The sequence below is a fragment of the Lissotriton helveticus genome, chromosome 6 (assembly GCF_964261635.1).
Source record: "Lissotriton helveticus chromosome 6, aLisHel1.1, whole genome shotgun sequence".
Classification (NCBI taxonomy): domain Eukaryota; kingdom Metazoa; phylum Chordata; class Amphibia; order Caudata; family Salamandridae; genus Lissotriton; species Lissotriton helveticus.
Window position 1 is genome coordinate 1,768,507,769 of NC_136067.1, and position 17,433 is coordinate 1,768,525,201.

At 43.5% G+C, this 17,433-nt stretch overlaps 1 protein-coding gene across 1 annotated transcript in view; it reads right to left on the reverse strand.

Annotated features, from left to right (window-relative positions):
- The window catches only part of TTC7A (tetratricopeptide repeat domain 7A), a 1,530,821-nt gene that overhangs the window by 989,632 nt on the left and 523,756 nt on the right, over positions 1-17,433 (reverse strand). Inside the window, exons 8-9 of the mRNA XM_078649658.1 lie at positions 15,711-15,774; positions 4,373-4,510 (exon numbers count right to left, since the gene is read on the reverse strand). Coding sequence (XP_078505784.1) covers positions 4,373-4,510; positions 15,711-15,774 — 202 coding nt within the window. The remainder of the gene's footprint in view (positions 1-4,372; positions 4,511-15,710; positions 15,775-17,433) is intronic.

Genomic DNA, 17,433 nt, shown 5'->3' on the forward strand with positions numbered 1-17,433 from the left:
CAATCGCAAAGTCACCATATATGTCACCATGTCTTTCCTTCCACAGGTGATATATGAACGCGCACTGGGACGCGCAGTAAATACTTACGTGCTCTTACTGTATCTTTGCAGGCCCACGACTCAGAAATACTGACAGGGCTATAACTGTTCAAAATTGAATGCCATATTGCAGTTGTATTATAATCTATATTCTATTCACTTGTATATACACATAGCACAAATTGTTGCCAACCTTAGTGAGTGACAGAGGGATCTGACCCCGTCCTGACGAAGAGGCAGTCAGCCTCGAAACATGTTGACAACACCAGGAGAACTAGCCCATTGTTAAGCTAGATTGTCTCCGCCACACTAATTTTAACGATACCAGCCTATGACTAATAAATAATGTTTTGCTTTCATAAGGCAAGGTATTCTTTTAAATCTCACTTTTCTATATCACTCCTGACCCTACTCACACTCACTCAATACACTTAACATAGCACTTACAATATCTAAGTGCTCCAGCGTAGTCGCTAGTCGTAGCACGCCCCGTCCCGCAGCGGGGCGGGAAGACCCCGATGATGAAGCATGACACCAAGGGCCCTTTTGGTGTGTGAGGGGTATTTTAACAAATACTGTGTATGCCTGATATACTCTGGCTCACAGGAAACCTTCTAGAGGTGGACCGAAATGTATTGATACCCATAGACCCATCTCAACATGGATTTTGGACTGGCCATAGCACTGAGACTGCCATTATTGTGGTGGCAGACAGTATTCGCTGCCAGGTCGATCAGGGCAAGGGCACTATCTTGGTAATGCTTGATCTGTCTGCAGAATTCAATACCATCTCACCCGTATGGATGATTCAATGTCTGCAGCAAGCTGAGGTTAGTGGTGTGGCCCGACAGCTTCTCCACTCTTTTTTTTAATCTATTTGGGTGCAACCTGTCAGCTGTGGTGGCATCAAGGCAAAGGCATTCAGCCTTCCTTGTGGGGTGCCACAGGGCTCGTCCTTGAGTGCCACCCTCTTTAATCTGTATGTGGTCCCTCTGGCTGAATTGGTATGCTCATTTTAGTTTCAAGTACTATCGTACGCAGACGATACTCAAATTATCATATATATTTCCAACAGCCTGTCCTCTTTGGTGGGGAAGTTCAACCAGCATATGTCTAGCATCAGTAGCTGGATGAGAGATAACTCTTTGAAGCTTAATGCAGACAAGACTAAGGTGCTATTGTTTGGGTCGCAAGACTATCTGGTCTAACATCTGGTGTCCGGAAGCCTGTAGAACTCTCCCCAATCCAGTTAAGTCAGCAAAAAATCTTGGTCTCATCTTTGACAATACCTTGAGGTTTTACACGCAGGTTAGTCGTACTACTAGCACTTGTTTTTACATTACAATGACTTTGAAAAATATTGTTCCTTATATTCTGTTGCAACTGCTCCAATCAGTCACCATTGCCCTAGTCACCTCGCGGCTAGATTACTGTAAGGCACTGTACCTTAACATCAACAGTTCTTCCCTGAATAAACGTCAGGTTGTGCAGAACGCACCTGCCCACCTAATTTTAAATATTCCCAAACGGCTCTCGGTCAGAGACAGGATCTTGGGCCATATGTATCATACTTCCGTTTTGCGGATTCCAAATAGCGAATTTTAAGGAATCGCTATTTGGAATTCGCAAAACGGTATGTATGTACATATTCGCAATTTAATAGCGATTCTTTACCATTCCTAATTTGCGATTAGCAAATTGCTAATCGCAAATTACCCATTCATTTCTATGGGCCAGGAGGCCCATAGGAATGAAGGGGCAATTTGCGATTAGCAATTTGCTAATCGCAAATTAGGAACTTTTTCAAGGGTGCAGGGGTGTCTCAAGAACACCCTGCTGCACCCCTGAAAATGACATTTGGGGGCATATGGCGCACATACATGCCCTAAGGGCATGTATGAGCGTCATATGGCACCTTTGGTTTTTTTGAAAAAAGCTTTTTTTAAAGAATTCGCAACTTACCACCAACTAGAAGTTGGTGGTAATTTGCGATTCCTTATGGGCATTTTTTGAATATTTTTTCTTTGATACATTGCATTTAAGGAATCGCAAAATTTGCGATTCCTTAAGTGCAATCGCAAAATAAAGAATTGCAAATTTTGCTATTTCTTATTTTGCATCAAACATGTTACATACATACCATTTTGCTAATTAGCTTGATACATATGGCCCCTGCTTCCTTCACTGGAATCCAGTTAGAAGGCAAATCTCCTTCAAGGCTCTGTTTACGGTCTTTATGGCCATGCATCAGAAAGGCCCTGGCCAACTAAATGCACTATTCCACTGGTAGACGGCCACAAGGCCTCTAAGATCTTCTCACTAAAAAAAGTGTTGAGTCCCAGATTTTGGAAATACAGATAAGGAGGGAGTTCCTTTTCGGTTGCAGCTGTCAAACTGTGGAACACCCTACCTACCCATATCTCTGAAGCAGACTCCCTTATGTCTTTTAAAAAGCATCTGAAAACCTGGCTTTTTTCATCATAGCCTCCTTGATTTCTCAGTTGCTTTGCTCTTTCTCACGTCAGTGCTTTGTTACTTACAGGTTTTATTGTGCTTTATTAATCATATCATAGCAACTAGTTCCATATCCAGGGATTTTACAACTGGTGCCAAGAGTTCGAAATACATCCCATCAGGAATATATTTCCAGATGGTCATACTGAAAGGCATCTTGCTACAATGCTTCCCTATTGAGAGGCATTGACTACAATTTGATTTGTGGTCTTGTGTTATGGCACTCCAAGGGCTGCCCCTCTCACAAGAGCCTTCCATCCATGTTATGTTATGTGTATTTGTATAGCACACTAACCGCCCATGAGGGCACGGCAGCTGCCCCCTAGGAGTGATTATTTGAAAAGCCAGATATTCAGCTTCTAACAGAACTTCACCGGTGTCAAGGCACGTAGAACGCCCACCTGTTACATCATCACAATAGACATGCTGACCCTGCGTGAAGTCCCTCTCATCCCTGATCATGATAGCAATTGTCACGACTCCAGAAAGCGTTGCACGTCAAGGAAAGCTGCAGCCAGGTAGCAACTTGCAGAAGGACCAGACATATTTACTACATTAAAGTTTTTCAAGTACCCAGTGGCTGGCGAAGAGGCCTCATGATGCACGAGGTTGTCAGACTGTCTCACTAGCATGACTAGGTCAGCAGTAAAAGAAACTAAAATTTCAACAACAACAAAATTATATTGTACTTTCAGTTGTATTCCGCTGCACCTCGAAGTTTCGATTACGGAGCAGATAATTATATTAAAATCAAACAGCTACTTTCAGGTATTCAAAAAACAAAAGCCTTTTTTTTTACAGTTTTCCGATTTCTCGTGGAGAACTTTGAAAGTTTTACCCCCAGCAAAAACTATTCTCTCGATCGTAACCTATTTGACTGTCAAACATCGAATTGTGTGCTGTGGCTGCCGGAGAATGGTGCTTGTGTTCTATGGGACGTTACGTTAAATTATAAAGAAACCACGGCTAAATTGATATCTTCAAACAAGTGGGTTTTATTTAACATCTAAGCTGGAGGCTTTTTATTCTGGATACAAAAACGTCTTATAAAGCATTGAATGCTACGTGAGATTTGTGAAATGAGGAAGGACTCTCGTAACTGAAGACTTGATAATTTTATTAAACAATAGTTTCCACAATTTATTTTCCATTTCGTATATGGAAATTCTGCTTATACTTTCTGATGACATACACCTGGGGGAAATGAGACATTCCAGATATAACAGGACTGCAGAAGATCACAAAGTTAAACAAATGGACTGAAGGCACAAAAACTGACCTGGTGAAGTTTTTTTGTCATGGTTGTGCTTTTCCCATAGGCGGTGTATGCATCCTATTCTAAGTTTTACGTTTAGAGTGGAGAATAGCAATGAAGTGGTGGCTTTACTGAAGGTAAAAACCAATAACTTTATCAATTTCTGACCTCCTTTCCCTGTGCAAATTCCTCCAAGTATACATGGAGCGAAGTGTGCCCAATTTTCTCTTCACCACAACTTGGCACGAACGCTGTTGGCTACTTTACTTTAGCACGCGGCCCAGAATAAGCCCCTAAAAGAGATTTTCAACTAGTTCGTCTCCATAGTAACGGAGTGCTTTAACTACAAGACCTCGCCTTCATTCTTTCTCTATGCCAGTCCAATAGCCTTAAGGACAAGTTTACAGCAACCAAAAATAAATCCCCTCGACAGCTAAAATGGTACCCTGAACACAGCACAGGCAGGTGGTAGTCGCCAGGTGACATTCCAAAGTTCAGTACATTCACGCAGTGATTTACTTCACTTCTCAGGAGGTGCTAGTTTCAAAGTAATACTTCCAGTACCTCAGACAGCATGACATACTGCCCTCTCCTGCCCATGGTGATGCTCAGAAGGTCATAGACCGCAGACGCATTCTGAAGGCTGACAGCTCGATCCTCTTTCTGGTCTGGAGCTCGACTGATTACTGCATCTCGATTCGCCTACAAACAAACATGTAAAATACAAGATGAGAGAAGTATCTCCAGGGATTGTATAAAATATTACCAGTTATGTCCAAATGACCCACCTCCAAGAACGTTCAATTATCATATATGTTTTTATAAAACAGAGTGCATTAAATAGTGCATTAAGCTATTCCATTAGGAAACCATCGTTGACAAAGTCAATAGAACGGTGCTGAGAGTCAACCATTTGTTTTGCCAATGTTTGCATTTTTTGTACAACAAAAAAACTTTATACAAAAAGCACTCTTAAGTAGCCTTTTGTGCGTGCACACACACATGCACATTCGAGCAACATGAAATGTTTTTTTCTTATAAAGTCTTAAAGGCCATTCAAGATAGCTACCCATACACGTACATGCGTAGGCTCTCATTTATTAATTTCTTTCCTTTTTTTTACATCTAAATATAACAAGCATTTGCAATGCAATAAGTCTCGCATTAGGAAAGTTTGAGCTATTGGTATTGTAAATGACAAATTTTTTATTTATGTTTTGTTTTTGAAAATAGCGAAATTAATAGCTTTGTCATGTACAATGCCAATAGTTATAATTTTCGCAAATGTGACACCTATAGCATTTGTAATGCAATATGTGTTGTATTTACATGACTTACATGTATTGATATTACAAATAACAGTGGCTTTTATTTTTTTTTCAATAATTAATACTTAAATACAAGTTATTGTAATTTATAATGGCAATAGCTTAAAGTTTTGTAAATAACTTTTGTGAAGATTATGTTCAGTGTATTTTATTGTGACAAAAATCCAAGAACAGAAGTGAAATATTAACATCTTGTTGTTACATTTGTAATAAAGCTTGAAACATTGAGAGAGCATATTTGAACCAGTTGTTGTTGAATAGTTGCACAGATTGATGCTGTGGTGGCGCTGAGTGATGTTGTGATGGCGAACGAGTGATGCTGGAGCGTTCAGTGATGCTGTGGAGCACATTGTGATGTTGTGGTACCCCTGAGTGATGCTGTGGTGGTGCGGAGTGATGCTGTATGCTATGCTATGTTTTGTTTTGCTATCCTATGTTTTGTTTTGTTATGTTATGCTATGCTATGTTTTACTATCCTATGCTTTGATTTGTTATGTTATGCTATGCTGTGTTTTGTTATGCTATGCTATGTTTTGTTATGCTATGCTATGTTTTGTTATGCTATGATAAGTTTTGTTGTGTTTTCTTATGCTATGCTTTGTTTTGCTATGCTATGTTTTCTTATGCTCTGCTATGCTGTGTTTTGTTGTGTTTGGTATGCTATGTTTTGCTGACCTATTATATGTTTTGTTTTGCTATGCTATGTTTTGTTGTGTTTTGTTAAGCTATGCTATGTTTTGTTGTGTTTTGCTATGTTTTGTTATGCTATGTGTTGTGTTTTGTTATGCTATGTTTTGTTATGTTATGCTATGTTTTGTTATGCTACGCTGTTTTGTTTTGCTATCCTATGCTTTGTTTTGTTATGCTATGCTTTGTTTTGTTATGCTATGCTATGTTTTGTTGTGTTTTGTTATGCTATGCTATGTTTTATGTTATGCTATGTTTGTTCTGCTATGTTTTGTTGTGTTTTGTTATGCTATGCTATGTTTTGTTCTACTATGCCATGTTTTGTTTTGCTATGCTTTGTTATGTTATTCTATGCCTTGTTTTGTTATGCTATGTTTTGTTGTGTTTTGTTATGAAATACTATGCTTTGTTGTGTTTTGCTATGCTATGTTTTGTTATGCTATCTTTTGTTTTGCTGTCCTAAGCTTTGTTTTGTTACGCTATGCTATGTTTTGTTATGCTATGCTGGTGAGGGTGTGTGAGGGTGAGTGAGGGTGAGGGGGTGTAAGGGTGAGGGGGTGTGAGAGTGAGGGGGTGTGAGGGTGAGGGGGTGTGAGGGTGAGGGGGTGTGAGGGTGAGTGAGGGTGATTGAAGTTGAGAGGCGGTGAGGGGGTGTGAGGGTGAGGGGTGAGGGGGTGTGAGGGGGTGTGAGGGTGAGTGAGAGTGTGTGAGGGTGTGTGAGGGTGAGAGGGTATGTGAGGGTGAGGGTGAGAGGGTTGTGAGGGGGTGAGGGAGTGAGGGTGAGGGTGTGAGAGTGAGTGAGGGTGTGTGAGTGTGGGTGAGGGTGAGGGCGTGAGGGTGAGTGAGGGTGTGTGAGGGTGAGAGGGTGTGAGGGTGTGTGAGGGTGAGGAGGTGTGAGGGTGAGGGTCCGAAGTATATTGTGGCAGGGCAGACATCATAAGACAGAGAGAAGAGACTGCGTCGTGACTGCGTTGGTCAGTTTCAGAATCAGGAGGGGCACAGTCAGCACAGTCTGCGAGGTATCAACGTGTCTAGAGGCAAAGCATAGCGGATGTAGCATTGCAGCTAGCAAGTCGAGTGTTTTCAAACTGAGCGTCTCTAGAGAGATGGCAACACCGCAACAGCATTTGAGGAGCAAGGCTACTGTAAACAAGCACAGTAGGCTTTCACTTTCGTCCAGAAAAAAAACCGAGAAAGGTGCAGAGAACGCCGAACAAAACACGGCTTCCCCGCGAAATGGATGCCAAAAAAACTAAGCTCTCGGCATTGCTGTGGCAGGGGGGCGCGGGAGCGCATTCCTTTGAAGTCTGATGCCAAGGCTCAGACAAATGGTGGTGTGCGATGTGCACGCGGGGGGGCGGGGGAGCGGCAGCCTTTGAAGTCTGATGCCGAGGCACAGACAAATTGTGGTGTGTGATGTGGCTGGCTCCGTGCACGCGCATAGCTCACATGAACTGTACGCGATCCGCAGGCTAGGTAGACTTTTCTTTTCCGCTTACTATAATCTTGCTTATTTATCCCTGCGGGATATAATAGGCGAGACCTAAAAATGATCCCCATCCATGTGAACACGTTTTGGAACATGCACACATTCACGCACACAGAGGGTGATCTTTGAATAGTTCCATAAAAGTGAAAAGCATTCAAAGATGGCTGCTGAGGTAGCGTAAATCACATTTTATTTGTAGGGGTGCATTATAATCACACGTGTAGAGCGCACCCCATATAATATTTGGTTGTATTAACATGAAGTGTTAGAATTGTGAAATGTATTAACATAAAAAGTGATGTGTTTAGACCATTGAACGTAACATGGAGAAATAATGTAGAAAGTGAATGTAACTAGCAGAAGACATTAGTGTGAAGAACTCGTGTTGTGCAACTGACAATTATTCATGTATTAAATGTGTTTATTAATCATATCATTTTACATGTAGGTAAATGCATTAATAGAATGCTTTATTTTTCCTATGCAAATATGAGAAGCTCATAATCTGGTGTCTTATGTTAGCTGAATTTTGTAAGCCTTAAATTCAGGTCCCTGGAAACTCTGGCTATAGAATTAACATGCTGAATTTCATGTGTGCTGTGGAATTTGTTCTTTGTCATGTTTTGTGTTGCAGGTGAAAAAAACGCTCTTGTTAGCTACAATAATGTCTTTGTTTTATTAGTCAGGCAAGGAGAGAAAAAGTTACATTGTGTGATTTGAATCATAAAGGAAGGTCGTTGCACTTCGCACAGGAGAAGGCCTGGGAACCAAGGACAAACTGTTGACAGCAAAAGAACACTGTTGTCCCATGGAAAACGACCTTTAGGATTGTACCCAGAGCAGATGGCATCACCTGCAAGGAATCTTAGGAAGAATACCTGTAATAATGTAATGTTGGGAGTAGGGAAAGTGCCCACTTCTTCCTCTGCCTTCGGAGAGAGAGCATCTTAGAACAAGCTCCCTCTTGGTAGCTTCATGCTGCATTGAAAGTCATCGAGAAGACTGTCAACAGACAGCTGGCCGCCTTCCTCGAGACGAATGGATCCCTCGACCACTCACAGTCCGGCTTCCGGGCCAACCACAGCACCGAGACCGCCCTCATCGCAGCCACCGACGACATCCGAGCCCTGCTCGACAACGGGGAAACAGCGGCCCTCATCCTCCTGGACCTCTCCGCAGCGTTCAACACTGTCTGCCACCGCACCCTAGTGCAGCGCCTGAACAACATCAGAATCCAGGAGAAGGCACTGGAGTGGATCATCTCCTTCCTCGCCAGAAGAACACAGAGAGTCCGCCTCCCCCGTTCAGATCCGAGGCCACCGAAGTCATCTGCGGCGTACCACAAGGTTCATCACTCAGCCCCACGCTGTTCAACATCTACATGAGCCCCCTCGTGGCCATCGCACGCCAACACAACCTCAACATCCTCTCCTACGCCGACGACACCCAGCTGATCCTCTCCCTCACCAACGACCCCGCAACCGCCAGAACCAACCTACACGAAGGGATGAAAGACGCAGCCGAGTGGATGATGAACAGCTGCCTGAAACTGAACTCAGATAAGACAGAAGTCCTCATCCTGGGATCATCACCCTCCGCCTGGGACGACTCCTGGTGGCCCCCTGCCCTGGGCAGCGCACCCAAACCGACGGACCACGCACGCAACCTGGGCTTCATCCTGGACTCCTCCCTCTCGATGACCAGACAAGTCAACGCCGTCTCCTCGTCATGCTTCAACATCCTACGCATGCTACGCAAGATTTTCCAGTGGATCCCCACCGGAACCAGGAAGACGGTCACCCAGGCCCTTGTCACCAGCCGACTGGACTACGGCAACTCCCTCTACGCCGGAACCACAGCCAGACTCCAGAAAAGACTCCAGCGCATTCAGAACGCCTCAGCACGACTCATCATGGACATCCCCCGACACAGCCACATCGCCGGACACCTGAAAGACCTGCACAGGCTCCCCGTCAACAAGAGAATCACGTTCCGACTCCTCCCCCACGCACACAAAGCTCTCCACAACCAAGGCCCCAGACACCTCAACGACCGCCTGACCTTCTACACTCCCACCCGCCAGCTACGATCGACCAGCCACACCCTCGCCGCCGTTCCCCGCATCCGAAGAGCCACAACAGGAGGAAGATCCTTCTCCTACCTCGCTGCCAAGACGTGGAACTCCCTCCCCATCCACCTCTGCCTGACCCAAGACCACCTCTGCTTCAGGAAGCAACTCAAGACCTGGCTGTTCGAGCAGTAGAGGACCCCCCTCCCCCAAGCGCCTTGAGACCGTCCGGATGAGTAGCGCGCTATACAAATGCTTTGATTGATTGATTGATTGAGTGGAGAGACTTCTTAGGAAGATTCCACATCCTGACAACTTTTTATTCCTTTTCATGAAGATGCTTAAGTAGAGATGTCATGTTAGTGTTACTGTAGGGAAATATTAATGCTTTATACTCATCAACTCTCTATGCAGGAAAATTTGGACTCATGCTTTCTGATCCTCTGCATCCTATTTCTTGAATTAATTGTTTTGCTTATGTTACATCGCCGCAATTGGATACGCAGAACTGTCTTCTTGCTAATTCCGATGTACTTTTATACTCTCGTCCTGAGGTGTCTTTACGTTCAGTTATTTTTGGCTTTGTAATAAATCACCTAACCTGACACAGTTATCTGTGGTTACTATGTGTCCAGAGGAACTTTGTTGAATTGTTTGGAAACAACAATGAATGTTCTCATTTTAAATTTAAAACAAATGATTTTAGATTGTTTGTTATTAAAGAATGAGGAAATATGCTTTGATGCGAACATATAAAGGGAAGGGAGTGGCCTGGCAACAGTGTTAGAGGAGCTGATGGACCCTTGATAAAGTAAAATACAATGAATAAAGTAAAAGGTTATTTATTTATTATTTAAATAAAAGACATATTGGGTCTGTAGGCTATTGCAAATGTGCAATTGTGCAGGAGCAGAATGGTGTGTATATATTTTCACTGAAACAAACAAAGGCTAACGTAATGTAATAGTAAGGTGAATAAGTCAGTTACAATGTTTTGAACTCAAAGAACCACAGAAATTCACCGGATATTATTAGCAGGGCTAACTATAATTTGCGCCCCCACCATGCACTGCTATGACCACACATGTTACAACCCTCGTGACATGCTCTATGACATCGTTTATATCACTGATGACATCTCAAATGATTAATTTCTATGTTTCTTGTTTTTTTAGTTCACTGACATAGTCCCCTAACTATATTTTCTTACCACACAAAGCCAACCACTCGCCGTGCATGGCCTTTGCCCATTCGTGGCCCGGGATTGGCCGCAGGGCCTGGTGTGGAGCCAGGACCTGTGGCCAAATCCTCATCAGGCAACCATCCCCATGCTCCACACAGCCTTTGCCGTGTGCAGCATATGGTTGGCCTTTGGGTCCTGGGGCCCCCTGTGGGGCTAGATACAAAGAAAACATGGGAGGGTGGCCTCTTGAGGCCCTGGGGACCACATCCCCCAGAGCCTTTATTAAAGGGAAGGGGGGCCTCCCAAGCTGTTTTTTACCAAGGAAACCCTGGGGTGCCCTATGTTCAATGTTGGGGGCCGCACGGGAGCCACAGGGCCCTAGCCAGCTCACTGCATTCTGTGGGAGCTGGCAATGCTCCCACACCACAGGGAGCAGTTACTTATGCTGCTCCTCCTGGGTGGGAGCAATATCTTGATATGTTTCCCTGCCCACATCAGTGCAGGCAGGGAAACAGATCAAAAGTCTGCTCAAAGCTGGTGGGAGTCGTTTTAAAGCTACGGACAGCTAGGAGAATACTTTGTGTATCCTCCTGCGATGAGGGAGATTAAAAAATACTACTGTCAGGCGGGAGCAAACACAAGTGTCCCTGCCCGTGCGGGCAGGGAAACTACTGTGTCCAGAGGGAGTGTTCCACCTGACACAGTATATGGGTGGGGTATGTGGTACCTGGGGCCAATAATGAATGAAAACTGTTTCCTTAACTATAACTTAGCTGTAAGCTTTGGTTTTTTCATTAAGTTTCACTGTTTTTTATTTTCTAATAAAAATGTGTTTCAAACTGTAGTGTTAAGTGGGGTCTGGTACAGTATGGTGGAGGACAGTTTCAGAGTGTAGTGTGGTAAAAACTAGTGCTGTACAGTGGAATAGAATGGAGTGGTGTAGAGTGGCATACAGTGGGTTGGTATAGAATGGAGAGGTATAGAATAAGAGCTGAGTAAGGTAAAATGTAGGGATGTACAGTGGTATAGTGTAGAGTGTAGTGGTGTACACTGCAGGGTCTGTACAGTCAAGTGATGTACAGTGGAATAGGATACTTAGCATACAATGTAAAAGATTTGAGTGAAGTAGAGTACACTTGAGTTCCGTTCAGTGGAATACCATATATTGGAATAGCATAGGTTGTAGTGGTACGCAGTGCAGTAGTGCAGACTGGAGTAGTGTAGACTGGAGTGGCATAGAGTGGAATAGCATAGAGTCTAATGGTGTAGAGAGGAATGGTGTACAGTGGAGTGGCTTAGAGTGGAGTGGCTTAGAGTGGAGTATAGTGAAGTGGCATACAGTGGAATAGGATGCAGTAGTGTGTCATGTAGTGGAATGGCATAGGCTGCAGTGGCATAATGTGAAACAGCATAGAATGAAGTGGCATACAGTAGAGTTCAGTACAGTGGAATATCGTACAGTGGAGTGGGGTAGAGTGGAGTGCCGCACAGTGAAGTGGCAGACTGGAGTGGCATAGAATGGTATGTGGAGTGTAGTGAGTTACAGTGAAGTAGGGTAGAGTAGTTGCTTACAGTCTAATAGAGTAGAGTGGAGTGGCATAGAGTGGAGGGGCATAGAGTGGAGTGCCGTAGAGTAGAGCAGCATACAGTGGAGTGTTGTAGAGTGGAATAGCGTTCAGTGTAGTGGTGTGCAGTGGAGTGGCATACAGTGCAACAGTTTAGAGTGGAGTGATGAATAGCGTATTAAGTGTATAGTGGAGTAGCGTAGAATTAAGTGCCACACAGTGGAGTGGTGTAGAATACAGTGTTGAACAGTGGAGTGGTGCCCAGTAGTGTAGAATGGAATAGTGACGAGTGAAGTGGGGTACACTGCAGTGAGGTAAAATGTACTGGCATACAGTCTAATAGTGTGGAGTGGTGAACAGTGGAGTGGTGTAGAGTGCAGTGTTATAGAGTGGAACACCATAGAGTTTAGTGGCATAGAGTAGAGTGGAGTAGAGCGGAATAGCACTGACTATAGCGACGTACAGTGGAGTGGAGTAGAGCGGAGAGGCATGCAGTGGACTACAGTAGTGAAGAGGGGGGTAGACTGGAGTGGCGTACACTAGAGTGCCAGAGAGTGGAGTGGTGTACACTGGAATAGCCTATAGTGGGGTGACATACACTGGTGTGGCGTAAAATGGAGTGGCGTAAAGTGGAATAGCATAGAGTGGAGTGGCATACAGTTGAGTGGGATACAATACAAAAGTGTAGAGTTGAGTGTGGTGGAGTGGAGTGTTGTAAACTAGAGTGGCGTACAGTGTAGTAGCATACAGTGTAGTGTCATACAGTGAAATAGCGTACAGTGGATTGACGTAGAGGAGAGTGGCATACAGTGAAAAAGCATAGAGTGGAGTGTAGTAGAGTGGATTAGTGAGGAGTGGAGAGGCATACAGTGGAAATAGAGTAGAAAGGAATGGGGTAGACTAGAGTGCCATACAGTGGAGTGGAATACACTAGAGTGCCGTGGAGTGGTGTATGCTGGAATAGCATATAACAGAGTGGCATACACTGGTGTGGCGTAAAGTGGAGTGGCGTAAAGTGGGGTGGCATAAAGGTGAGTGGCATAAAGTGGAATGGCATAGCATAGAGTGTAGTGGCATACAGTGGAGCGGCGTACGATACAAAAGTGTAGAGTTGAGTGTGGTGGAGTGGAGTGTTGTAAAATGGAGTGGCGTACAGTGTAGTATCATACAGTGAAATAGTGTACAGGGGATGGACGTAGAGGGGAGTTGCATACAGTGGAATGGAGTGGAGGTGCGCACTGTATAGTGGCATAGGCTGGCGTGACATACAGTGGAAAAGCGTAGAGTGGAGTGGCGTATAGTGCAGTGTAGTAGAGTGGAATAGCATGAAGTGGAGTGGTGTAGACTACACTGTTGCGATAGAATATAACGATGCATTATTTATGTGCCTTTAGAATTGCAAATATCGATTGCCTCTGTAGTAGTTTAGTTAAAAAACTACGAGTCTGTCTTCTGATACACTAAATCTATAGTTTTTTCACATGAAAGTAATCATGTGCACAATTTAAAATGGTGGATTACTGGCAAAACATTGTTGGTGAACAAGCCTGCTGGTACAGGCGAAATGCGTCCAACTTTGCCGATTAAATAATCTGGAATTAATTAACGAGACACGGCGTCGTCATTTCCTTAGCTGTAAGGAGTTTGCTGTTTACATTACGGACCGAGTCTGCGAGGTCCGATTCGATGACGCGCCCGCTGCTTTGGTGAGCGGCAGCTGTTCACAGGCAGTTGGAAGGATATATATATATATATATATATTAGGTTGTCTTCTCAATTGTTCCACAGACACTCATTGAAAGTTACAATATTGATTCATCAGCATGTACCTCTATTGGCATATTTACTTATCTTATAGAAATCAATCAAAATGTATTTGATTAGCAAAAGTTGATATACACATTTTAAGTTTAAGTCACACCGCCTCAACTTTTTTGAAGAACATTTGAAGCAGTTGCATCTTACTCAAGACATTTAGTAGCCACTTGAGTTATTGCTGCTTTGTTATAGAGTTAAGCAGTTGCTTCTGGTTTTAGAGAGACAGATAGTCAAGTTTTGAAAGACTGCAGCCTTGTTAAATACTCCAAGCTGTTGCTTCTGACTCAAGAATCACATCTAGTAATCTACTTGAGGCACTGTAGCTATGTGAAAGGTCATTATGATTGGTTTTGCCAATGCTTGTTTGGCTTTCCGCCATCATCTCGTGGGAATGATAGTGAGTGATTGTGGCCTTTTATGTGCAGATGCACCCTAAAGGAGACAACAGCCAGGCATAGGAGTGAGCGGTTGTTGATGCGCGTTGCTGCTACCCATGGGCAGGCTGGCCGGGTCCATTTGAAGTGGCACACGCAGCTCTATATCTTTGTACCTTTGTTTTTATCCGTGTCTATGTCTCTACGTGTGGGACGAGGTACACGAAGTGATCTATAATTGTTTTTCTTAATGTCTGTGCCTGAGATAAGTGCAGGTGTTTTGCTCTCATGTACGCTTACATGTCTGTTGTTCTGTTTATTTGCTTATGTGTGCATGCAGTGTGTATGGGTATATGTGTGTATTGTGTGTACATGTATTCTTATGTATGTGAGCATATACCTGTGTTTTTCTGCTTGCATGTGTTGGTGCTCTGTATACCTTAAAGTGAAAAAACACATATTTTGTACTAAAATTGCTACACATTGAGTTTTATTACACGTTTGGAAACGTAACATTATTTTACAATAGAGCCGTTTTAGTCGGACTCACCCCGAAACTTACTGGATACTTTAACGTAGCTACCTATGTATTGTTAAATTCATATTCATTTGTGGAGTTCTGTGCATTTTTCTGAATAAAACCTATGCATCTTCTTATACTACATTCATGCATACTCGCATCGGAACGTGACATTTACGAACTATAAATTAATTAACGCAATCAACGGCTACAAAAACAGACGGACATCCTATACTTGGAAAAACTGACAGCAGCCCTCCTGAAAAGTCCGTCTAAAGGTCTGCGCGAAGTCCTTGCCTCGGATGTCCTTTGCTTCAGGACTGCTCCGTCATCCTTTTCTTACCGAAGATATATTATAAATGGCTCCACTACTTTGAAATGCAGATGGGGCTGTTTTTCCAGCTGAGTTCACGCCAGTTCTGCACTGTTAGTGCACAGACAGCGCTGCGGCAGGGTTTTAGTAAAGGAAGTCCATTTGAAAAGACAAACGATACGAAATATGAGAAAGGGCATTGCTTCACATCTCTGCATATTCATTCCCCTGTACTTCTTGCACTTTTTAAAAAAATCTCTTTAAATATTGGCTTCTTACACAGAGTATGCTTATTTTAGCAAAATTATAGTGGCCCTCTCTATATCAACAATAAGACAGAAAATACACTTGGACTCCAAACGGAGCTATCCCCTTTGGACGCTACTTTCAGCAGTACTTTGTAAGGAAACACACATTTGACATTAATAAAGGACTGCATATCATGGCTGCACACTCATACTTTGCAGTCAGCTACCAGCCTCTGTAAAATGGCGGACAGCTTCATCGGGTTTACCAGATCCCATCATACAATGTGCAGCCGCGTTGGTTCAGCTTACCATGGATTCACTGATCAAAAGGAGGAGAAGCGCCTCTTCAATGTTGTCTTGAGGGCAGTATAAGCTAGAAAGAAAACAGAATGGACAAGTGACAGCCAAGAATTCACCATGACCCTCGTCTGAGAGATCCACGACTAAGTAACCTGACGCACCGCATGCATGATTGATGGCTACATAATACCTGCTTTCAGGAGCCCACAATTAATGGCTGCTAATTCCACCCTTAAATTAGACGCTTTTCCACTTCAGGCTTGACAAATATATTTTTGGGCAGGATAAACAGGTGACTTAGCAAAGGATTAATACGTCTTTCATTTCTCTGGATACTTTTCGTATGTAGACAAAAACTAGAGAAACGACACATTTCTGGCAGTGACAGTGAGTTTACGAGCCATTTAGTGCACCAATGCTTTCGGTTAAGTTGAAACAGGCGTGCTAGATATCACTAGGCCTACTCCACATATCTCAACTACTTATAACCCTGTCACACGCATGCATCAACATGTTCAGTAAAAATTAATATCATATATATGTATTATTTTTTGCTGAAAAAAGTTTTAAAAAATCAATGAAATTCTCAGAAAAAACTGTGAAAAACCGAGCAATGATTGTGGCTCGACCACAAAACCACTAAAATTCACCAATTATGGTTACCAACGCACACCGCATAACTCACATCACTTCCCATGTTCTCTTGATGGTTCTTTTCCATGTTTCTGTCCGGGAGGCAAATTGGTGTTTTGAGCATGGGGGGTGGTGCGAGTTATGTCATGCGTTTTGTACATTGGTAATCATATTGGTGAATTTCTATGGTTTTGCGCATTTAAGCCAGAACCTTATCCCAGTGTCAAGATTATCAATCGGAGTTCAAACCAGGGTGCATTACTGAAACAGTAATGCGTCAAGTATTCGACGACCTCCTCTTTCTCAACAACAAAAACAAACCTTTCCTCCTGGTCCTGCATGACCACTCAAAAGATGTCAGCACTGTCGACCACCTAGCATTGATCCATACACTGAAAATTTGCAAGGGATTCACTGGCACACTCCTGCAATGGTTTACATCCTACCTCACCAACCAAAAAAACAATTTGGCCGGATAGGAACAACCAGATACCAGACTCTCCATGTCACCTGAGGTGTCCCCCTTGACTCTGTCCTCTCACCCATCATTTTCTGCTTTATATGGCACCCTTGGAACTATCCGTGCAGTCAACAACATCAAGAACCATGAGAATGCGGCAATACTGTACTCTATATCCCCTACCAATACTATACAGAGACTCAAAGACTCAAAATTCCTCTTGTTTGCCAACAGTGCAAAATATTCTCTGATTGAGAAAGGTTCTTCAACTTATACAAATTTCAAACCCCAATTGACAGAACAGGCCACATGCCACGGATTCAACCTCATCTCAAGTCTCACTCCTCGAAAGCATTGTAAGGAAGAACAAAACAGTCTGTTAACAACTCTCTCTCCTGGAAAAAGTGAAACCTGTTCTGCCAAGAGAAAACCTCAGAATGACAGTCCAAGTCTTAGTCCTCTTCCACGTAGATGGGGGCAACTCTCTCCTCAGCAGCATCCCAGAGACCACCTTCACTCAGCTGAAAGTCATCCTTAGTGGCTCATAAATGGGCTGATGAAATCGACCACATCAACCCTTGTGCTAACGGGCAAGCTTTGACCATCTTCTGGACAGCCCCATAACTTAAAAGGCACTCT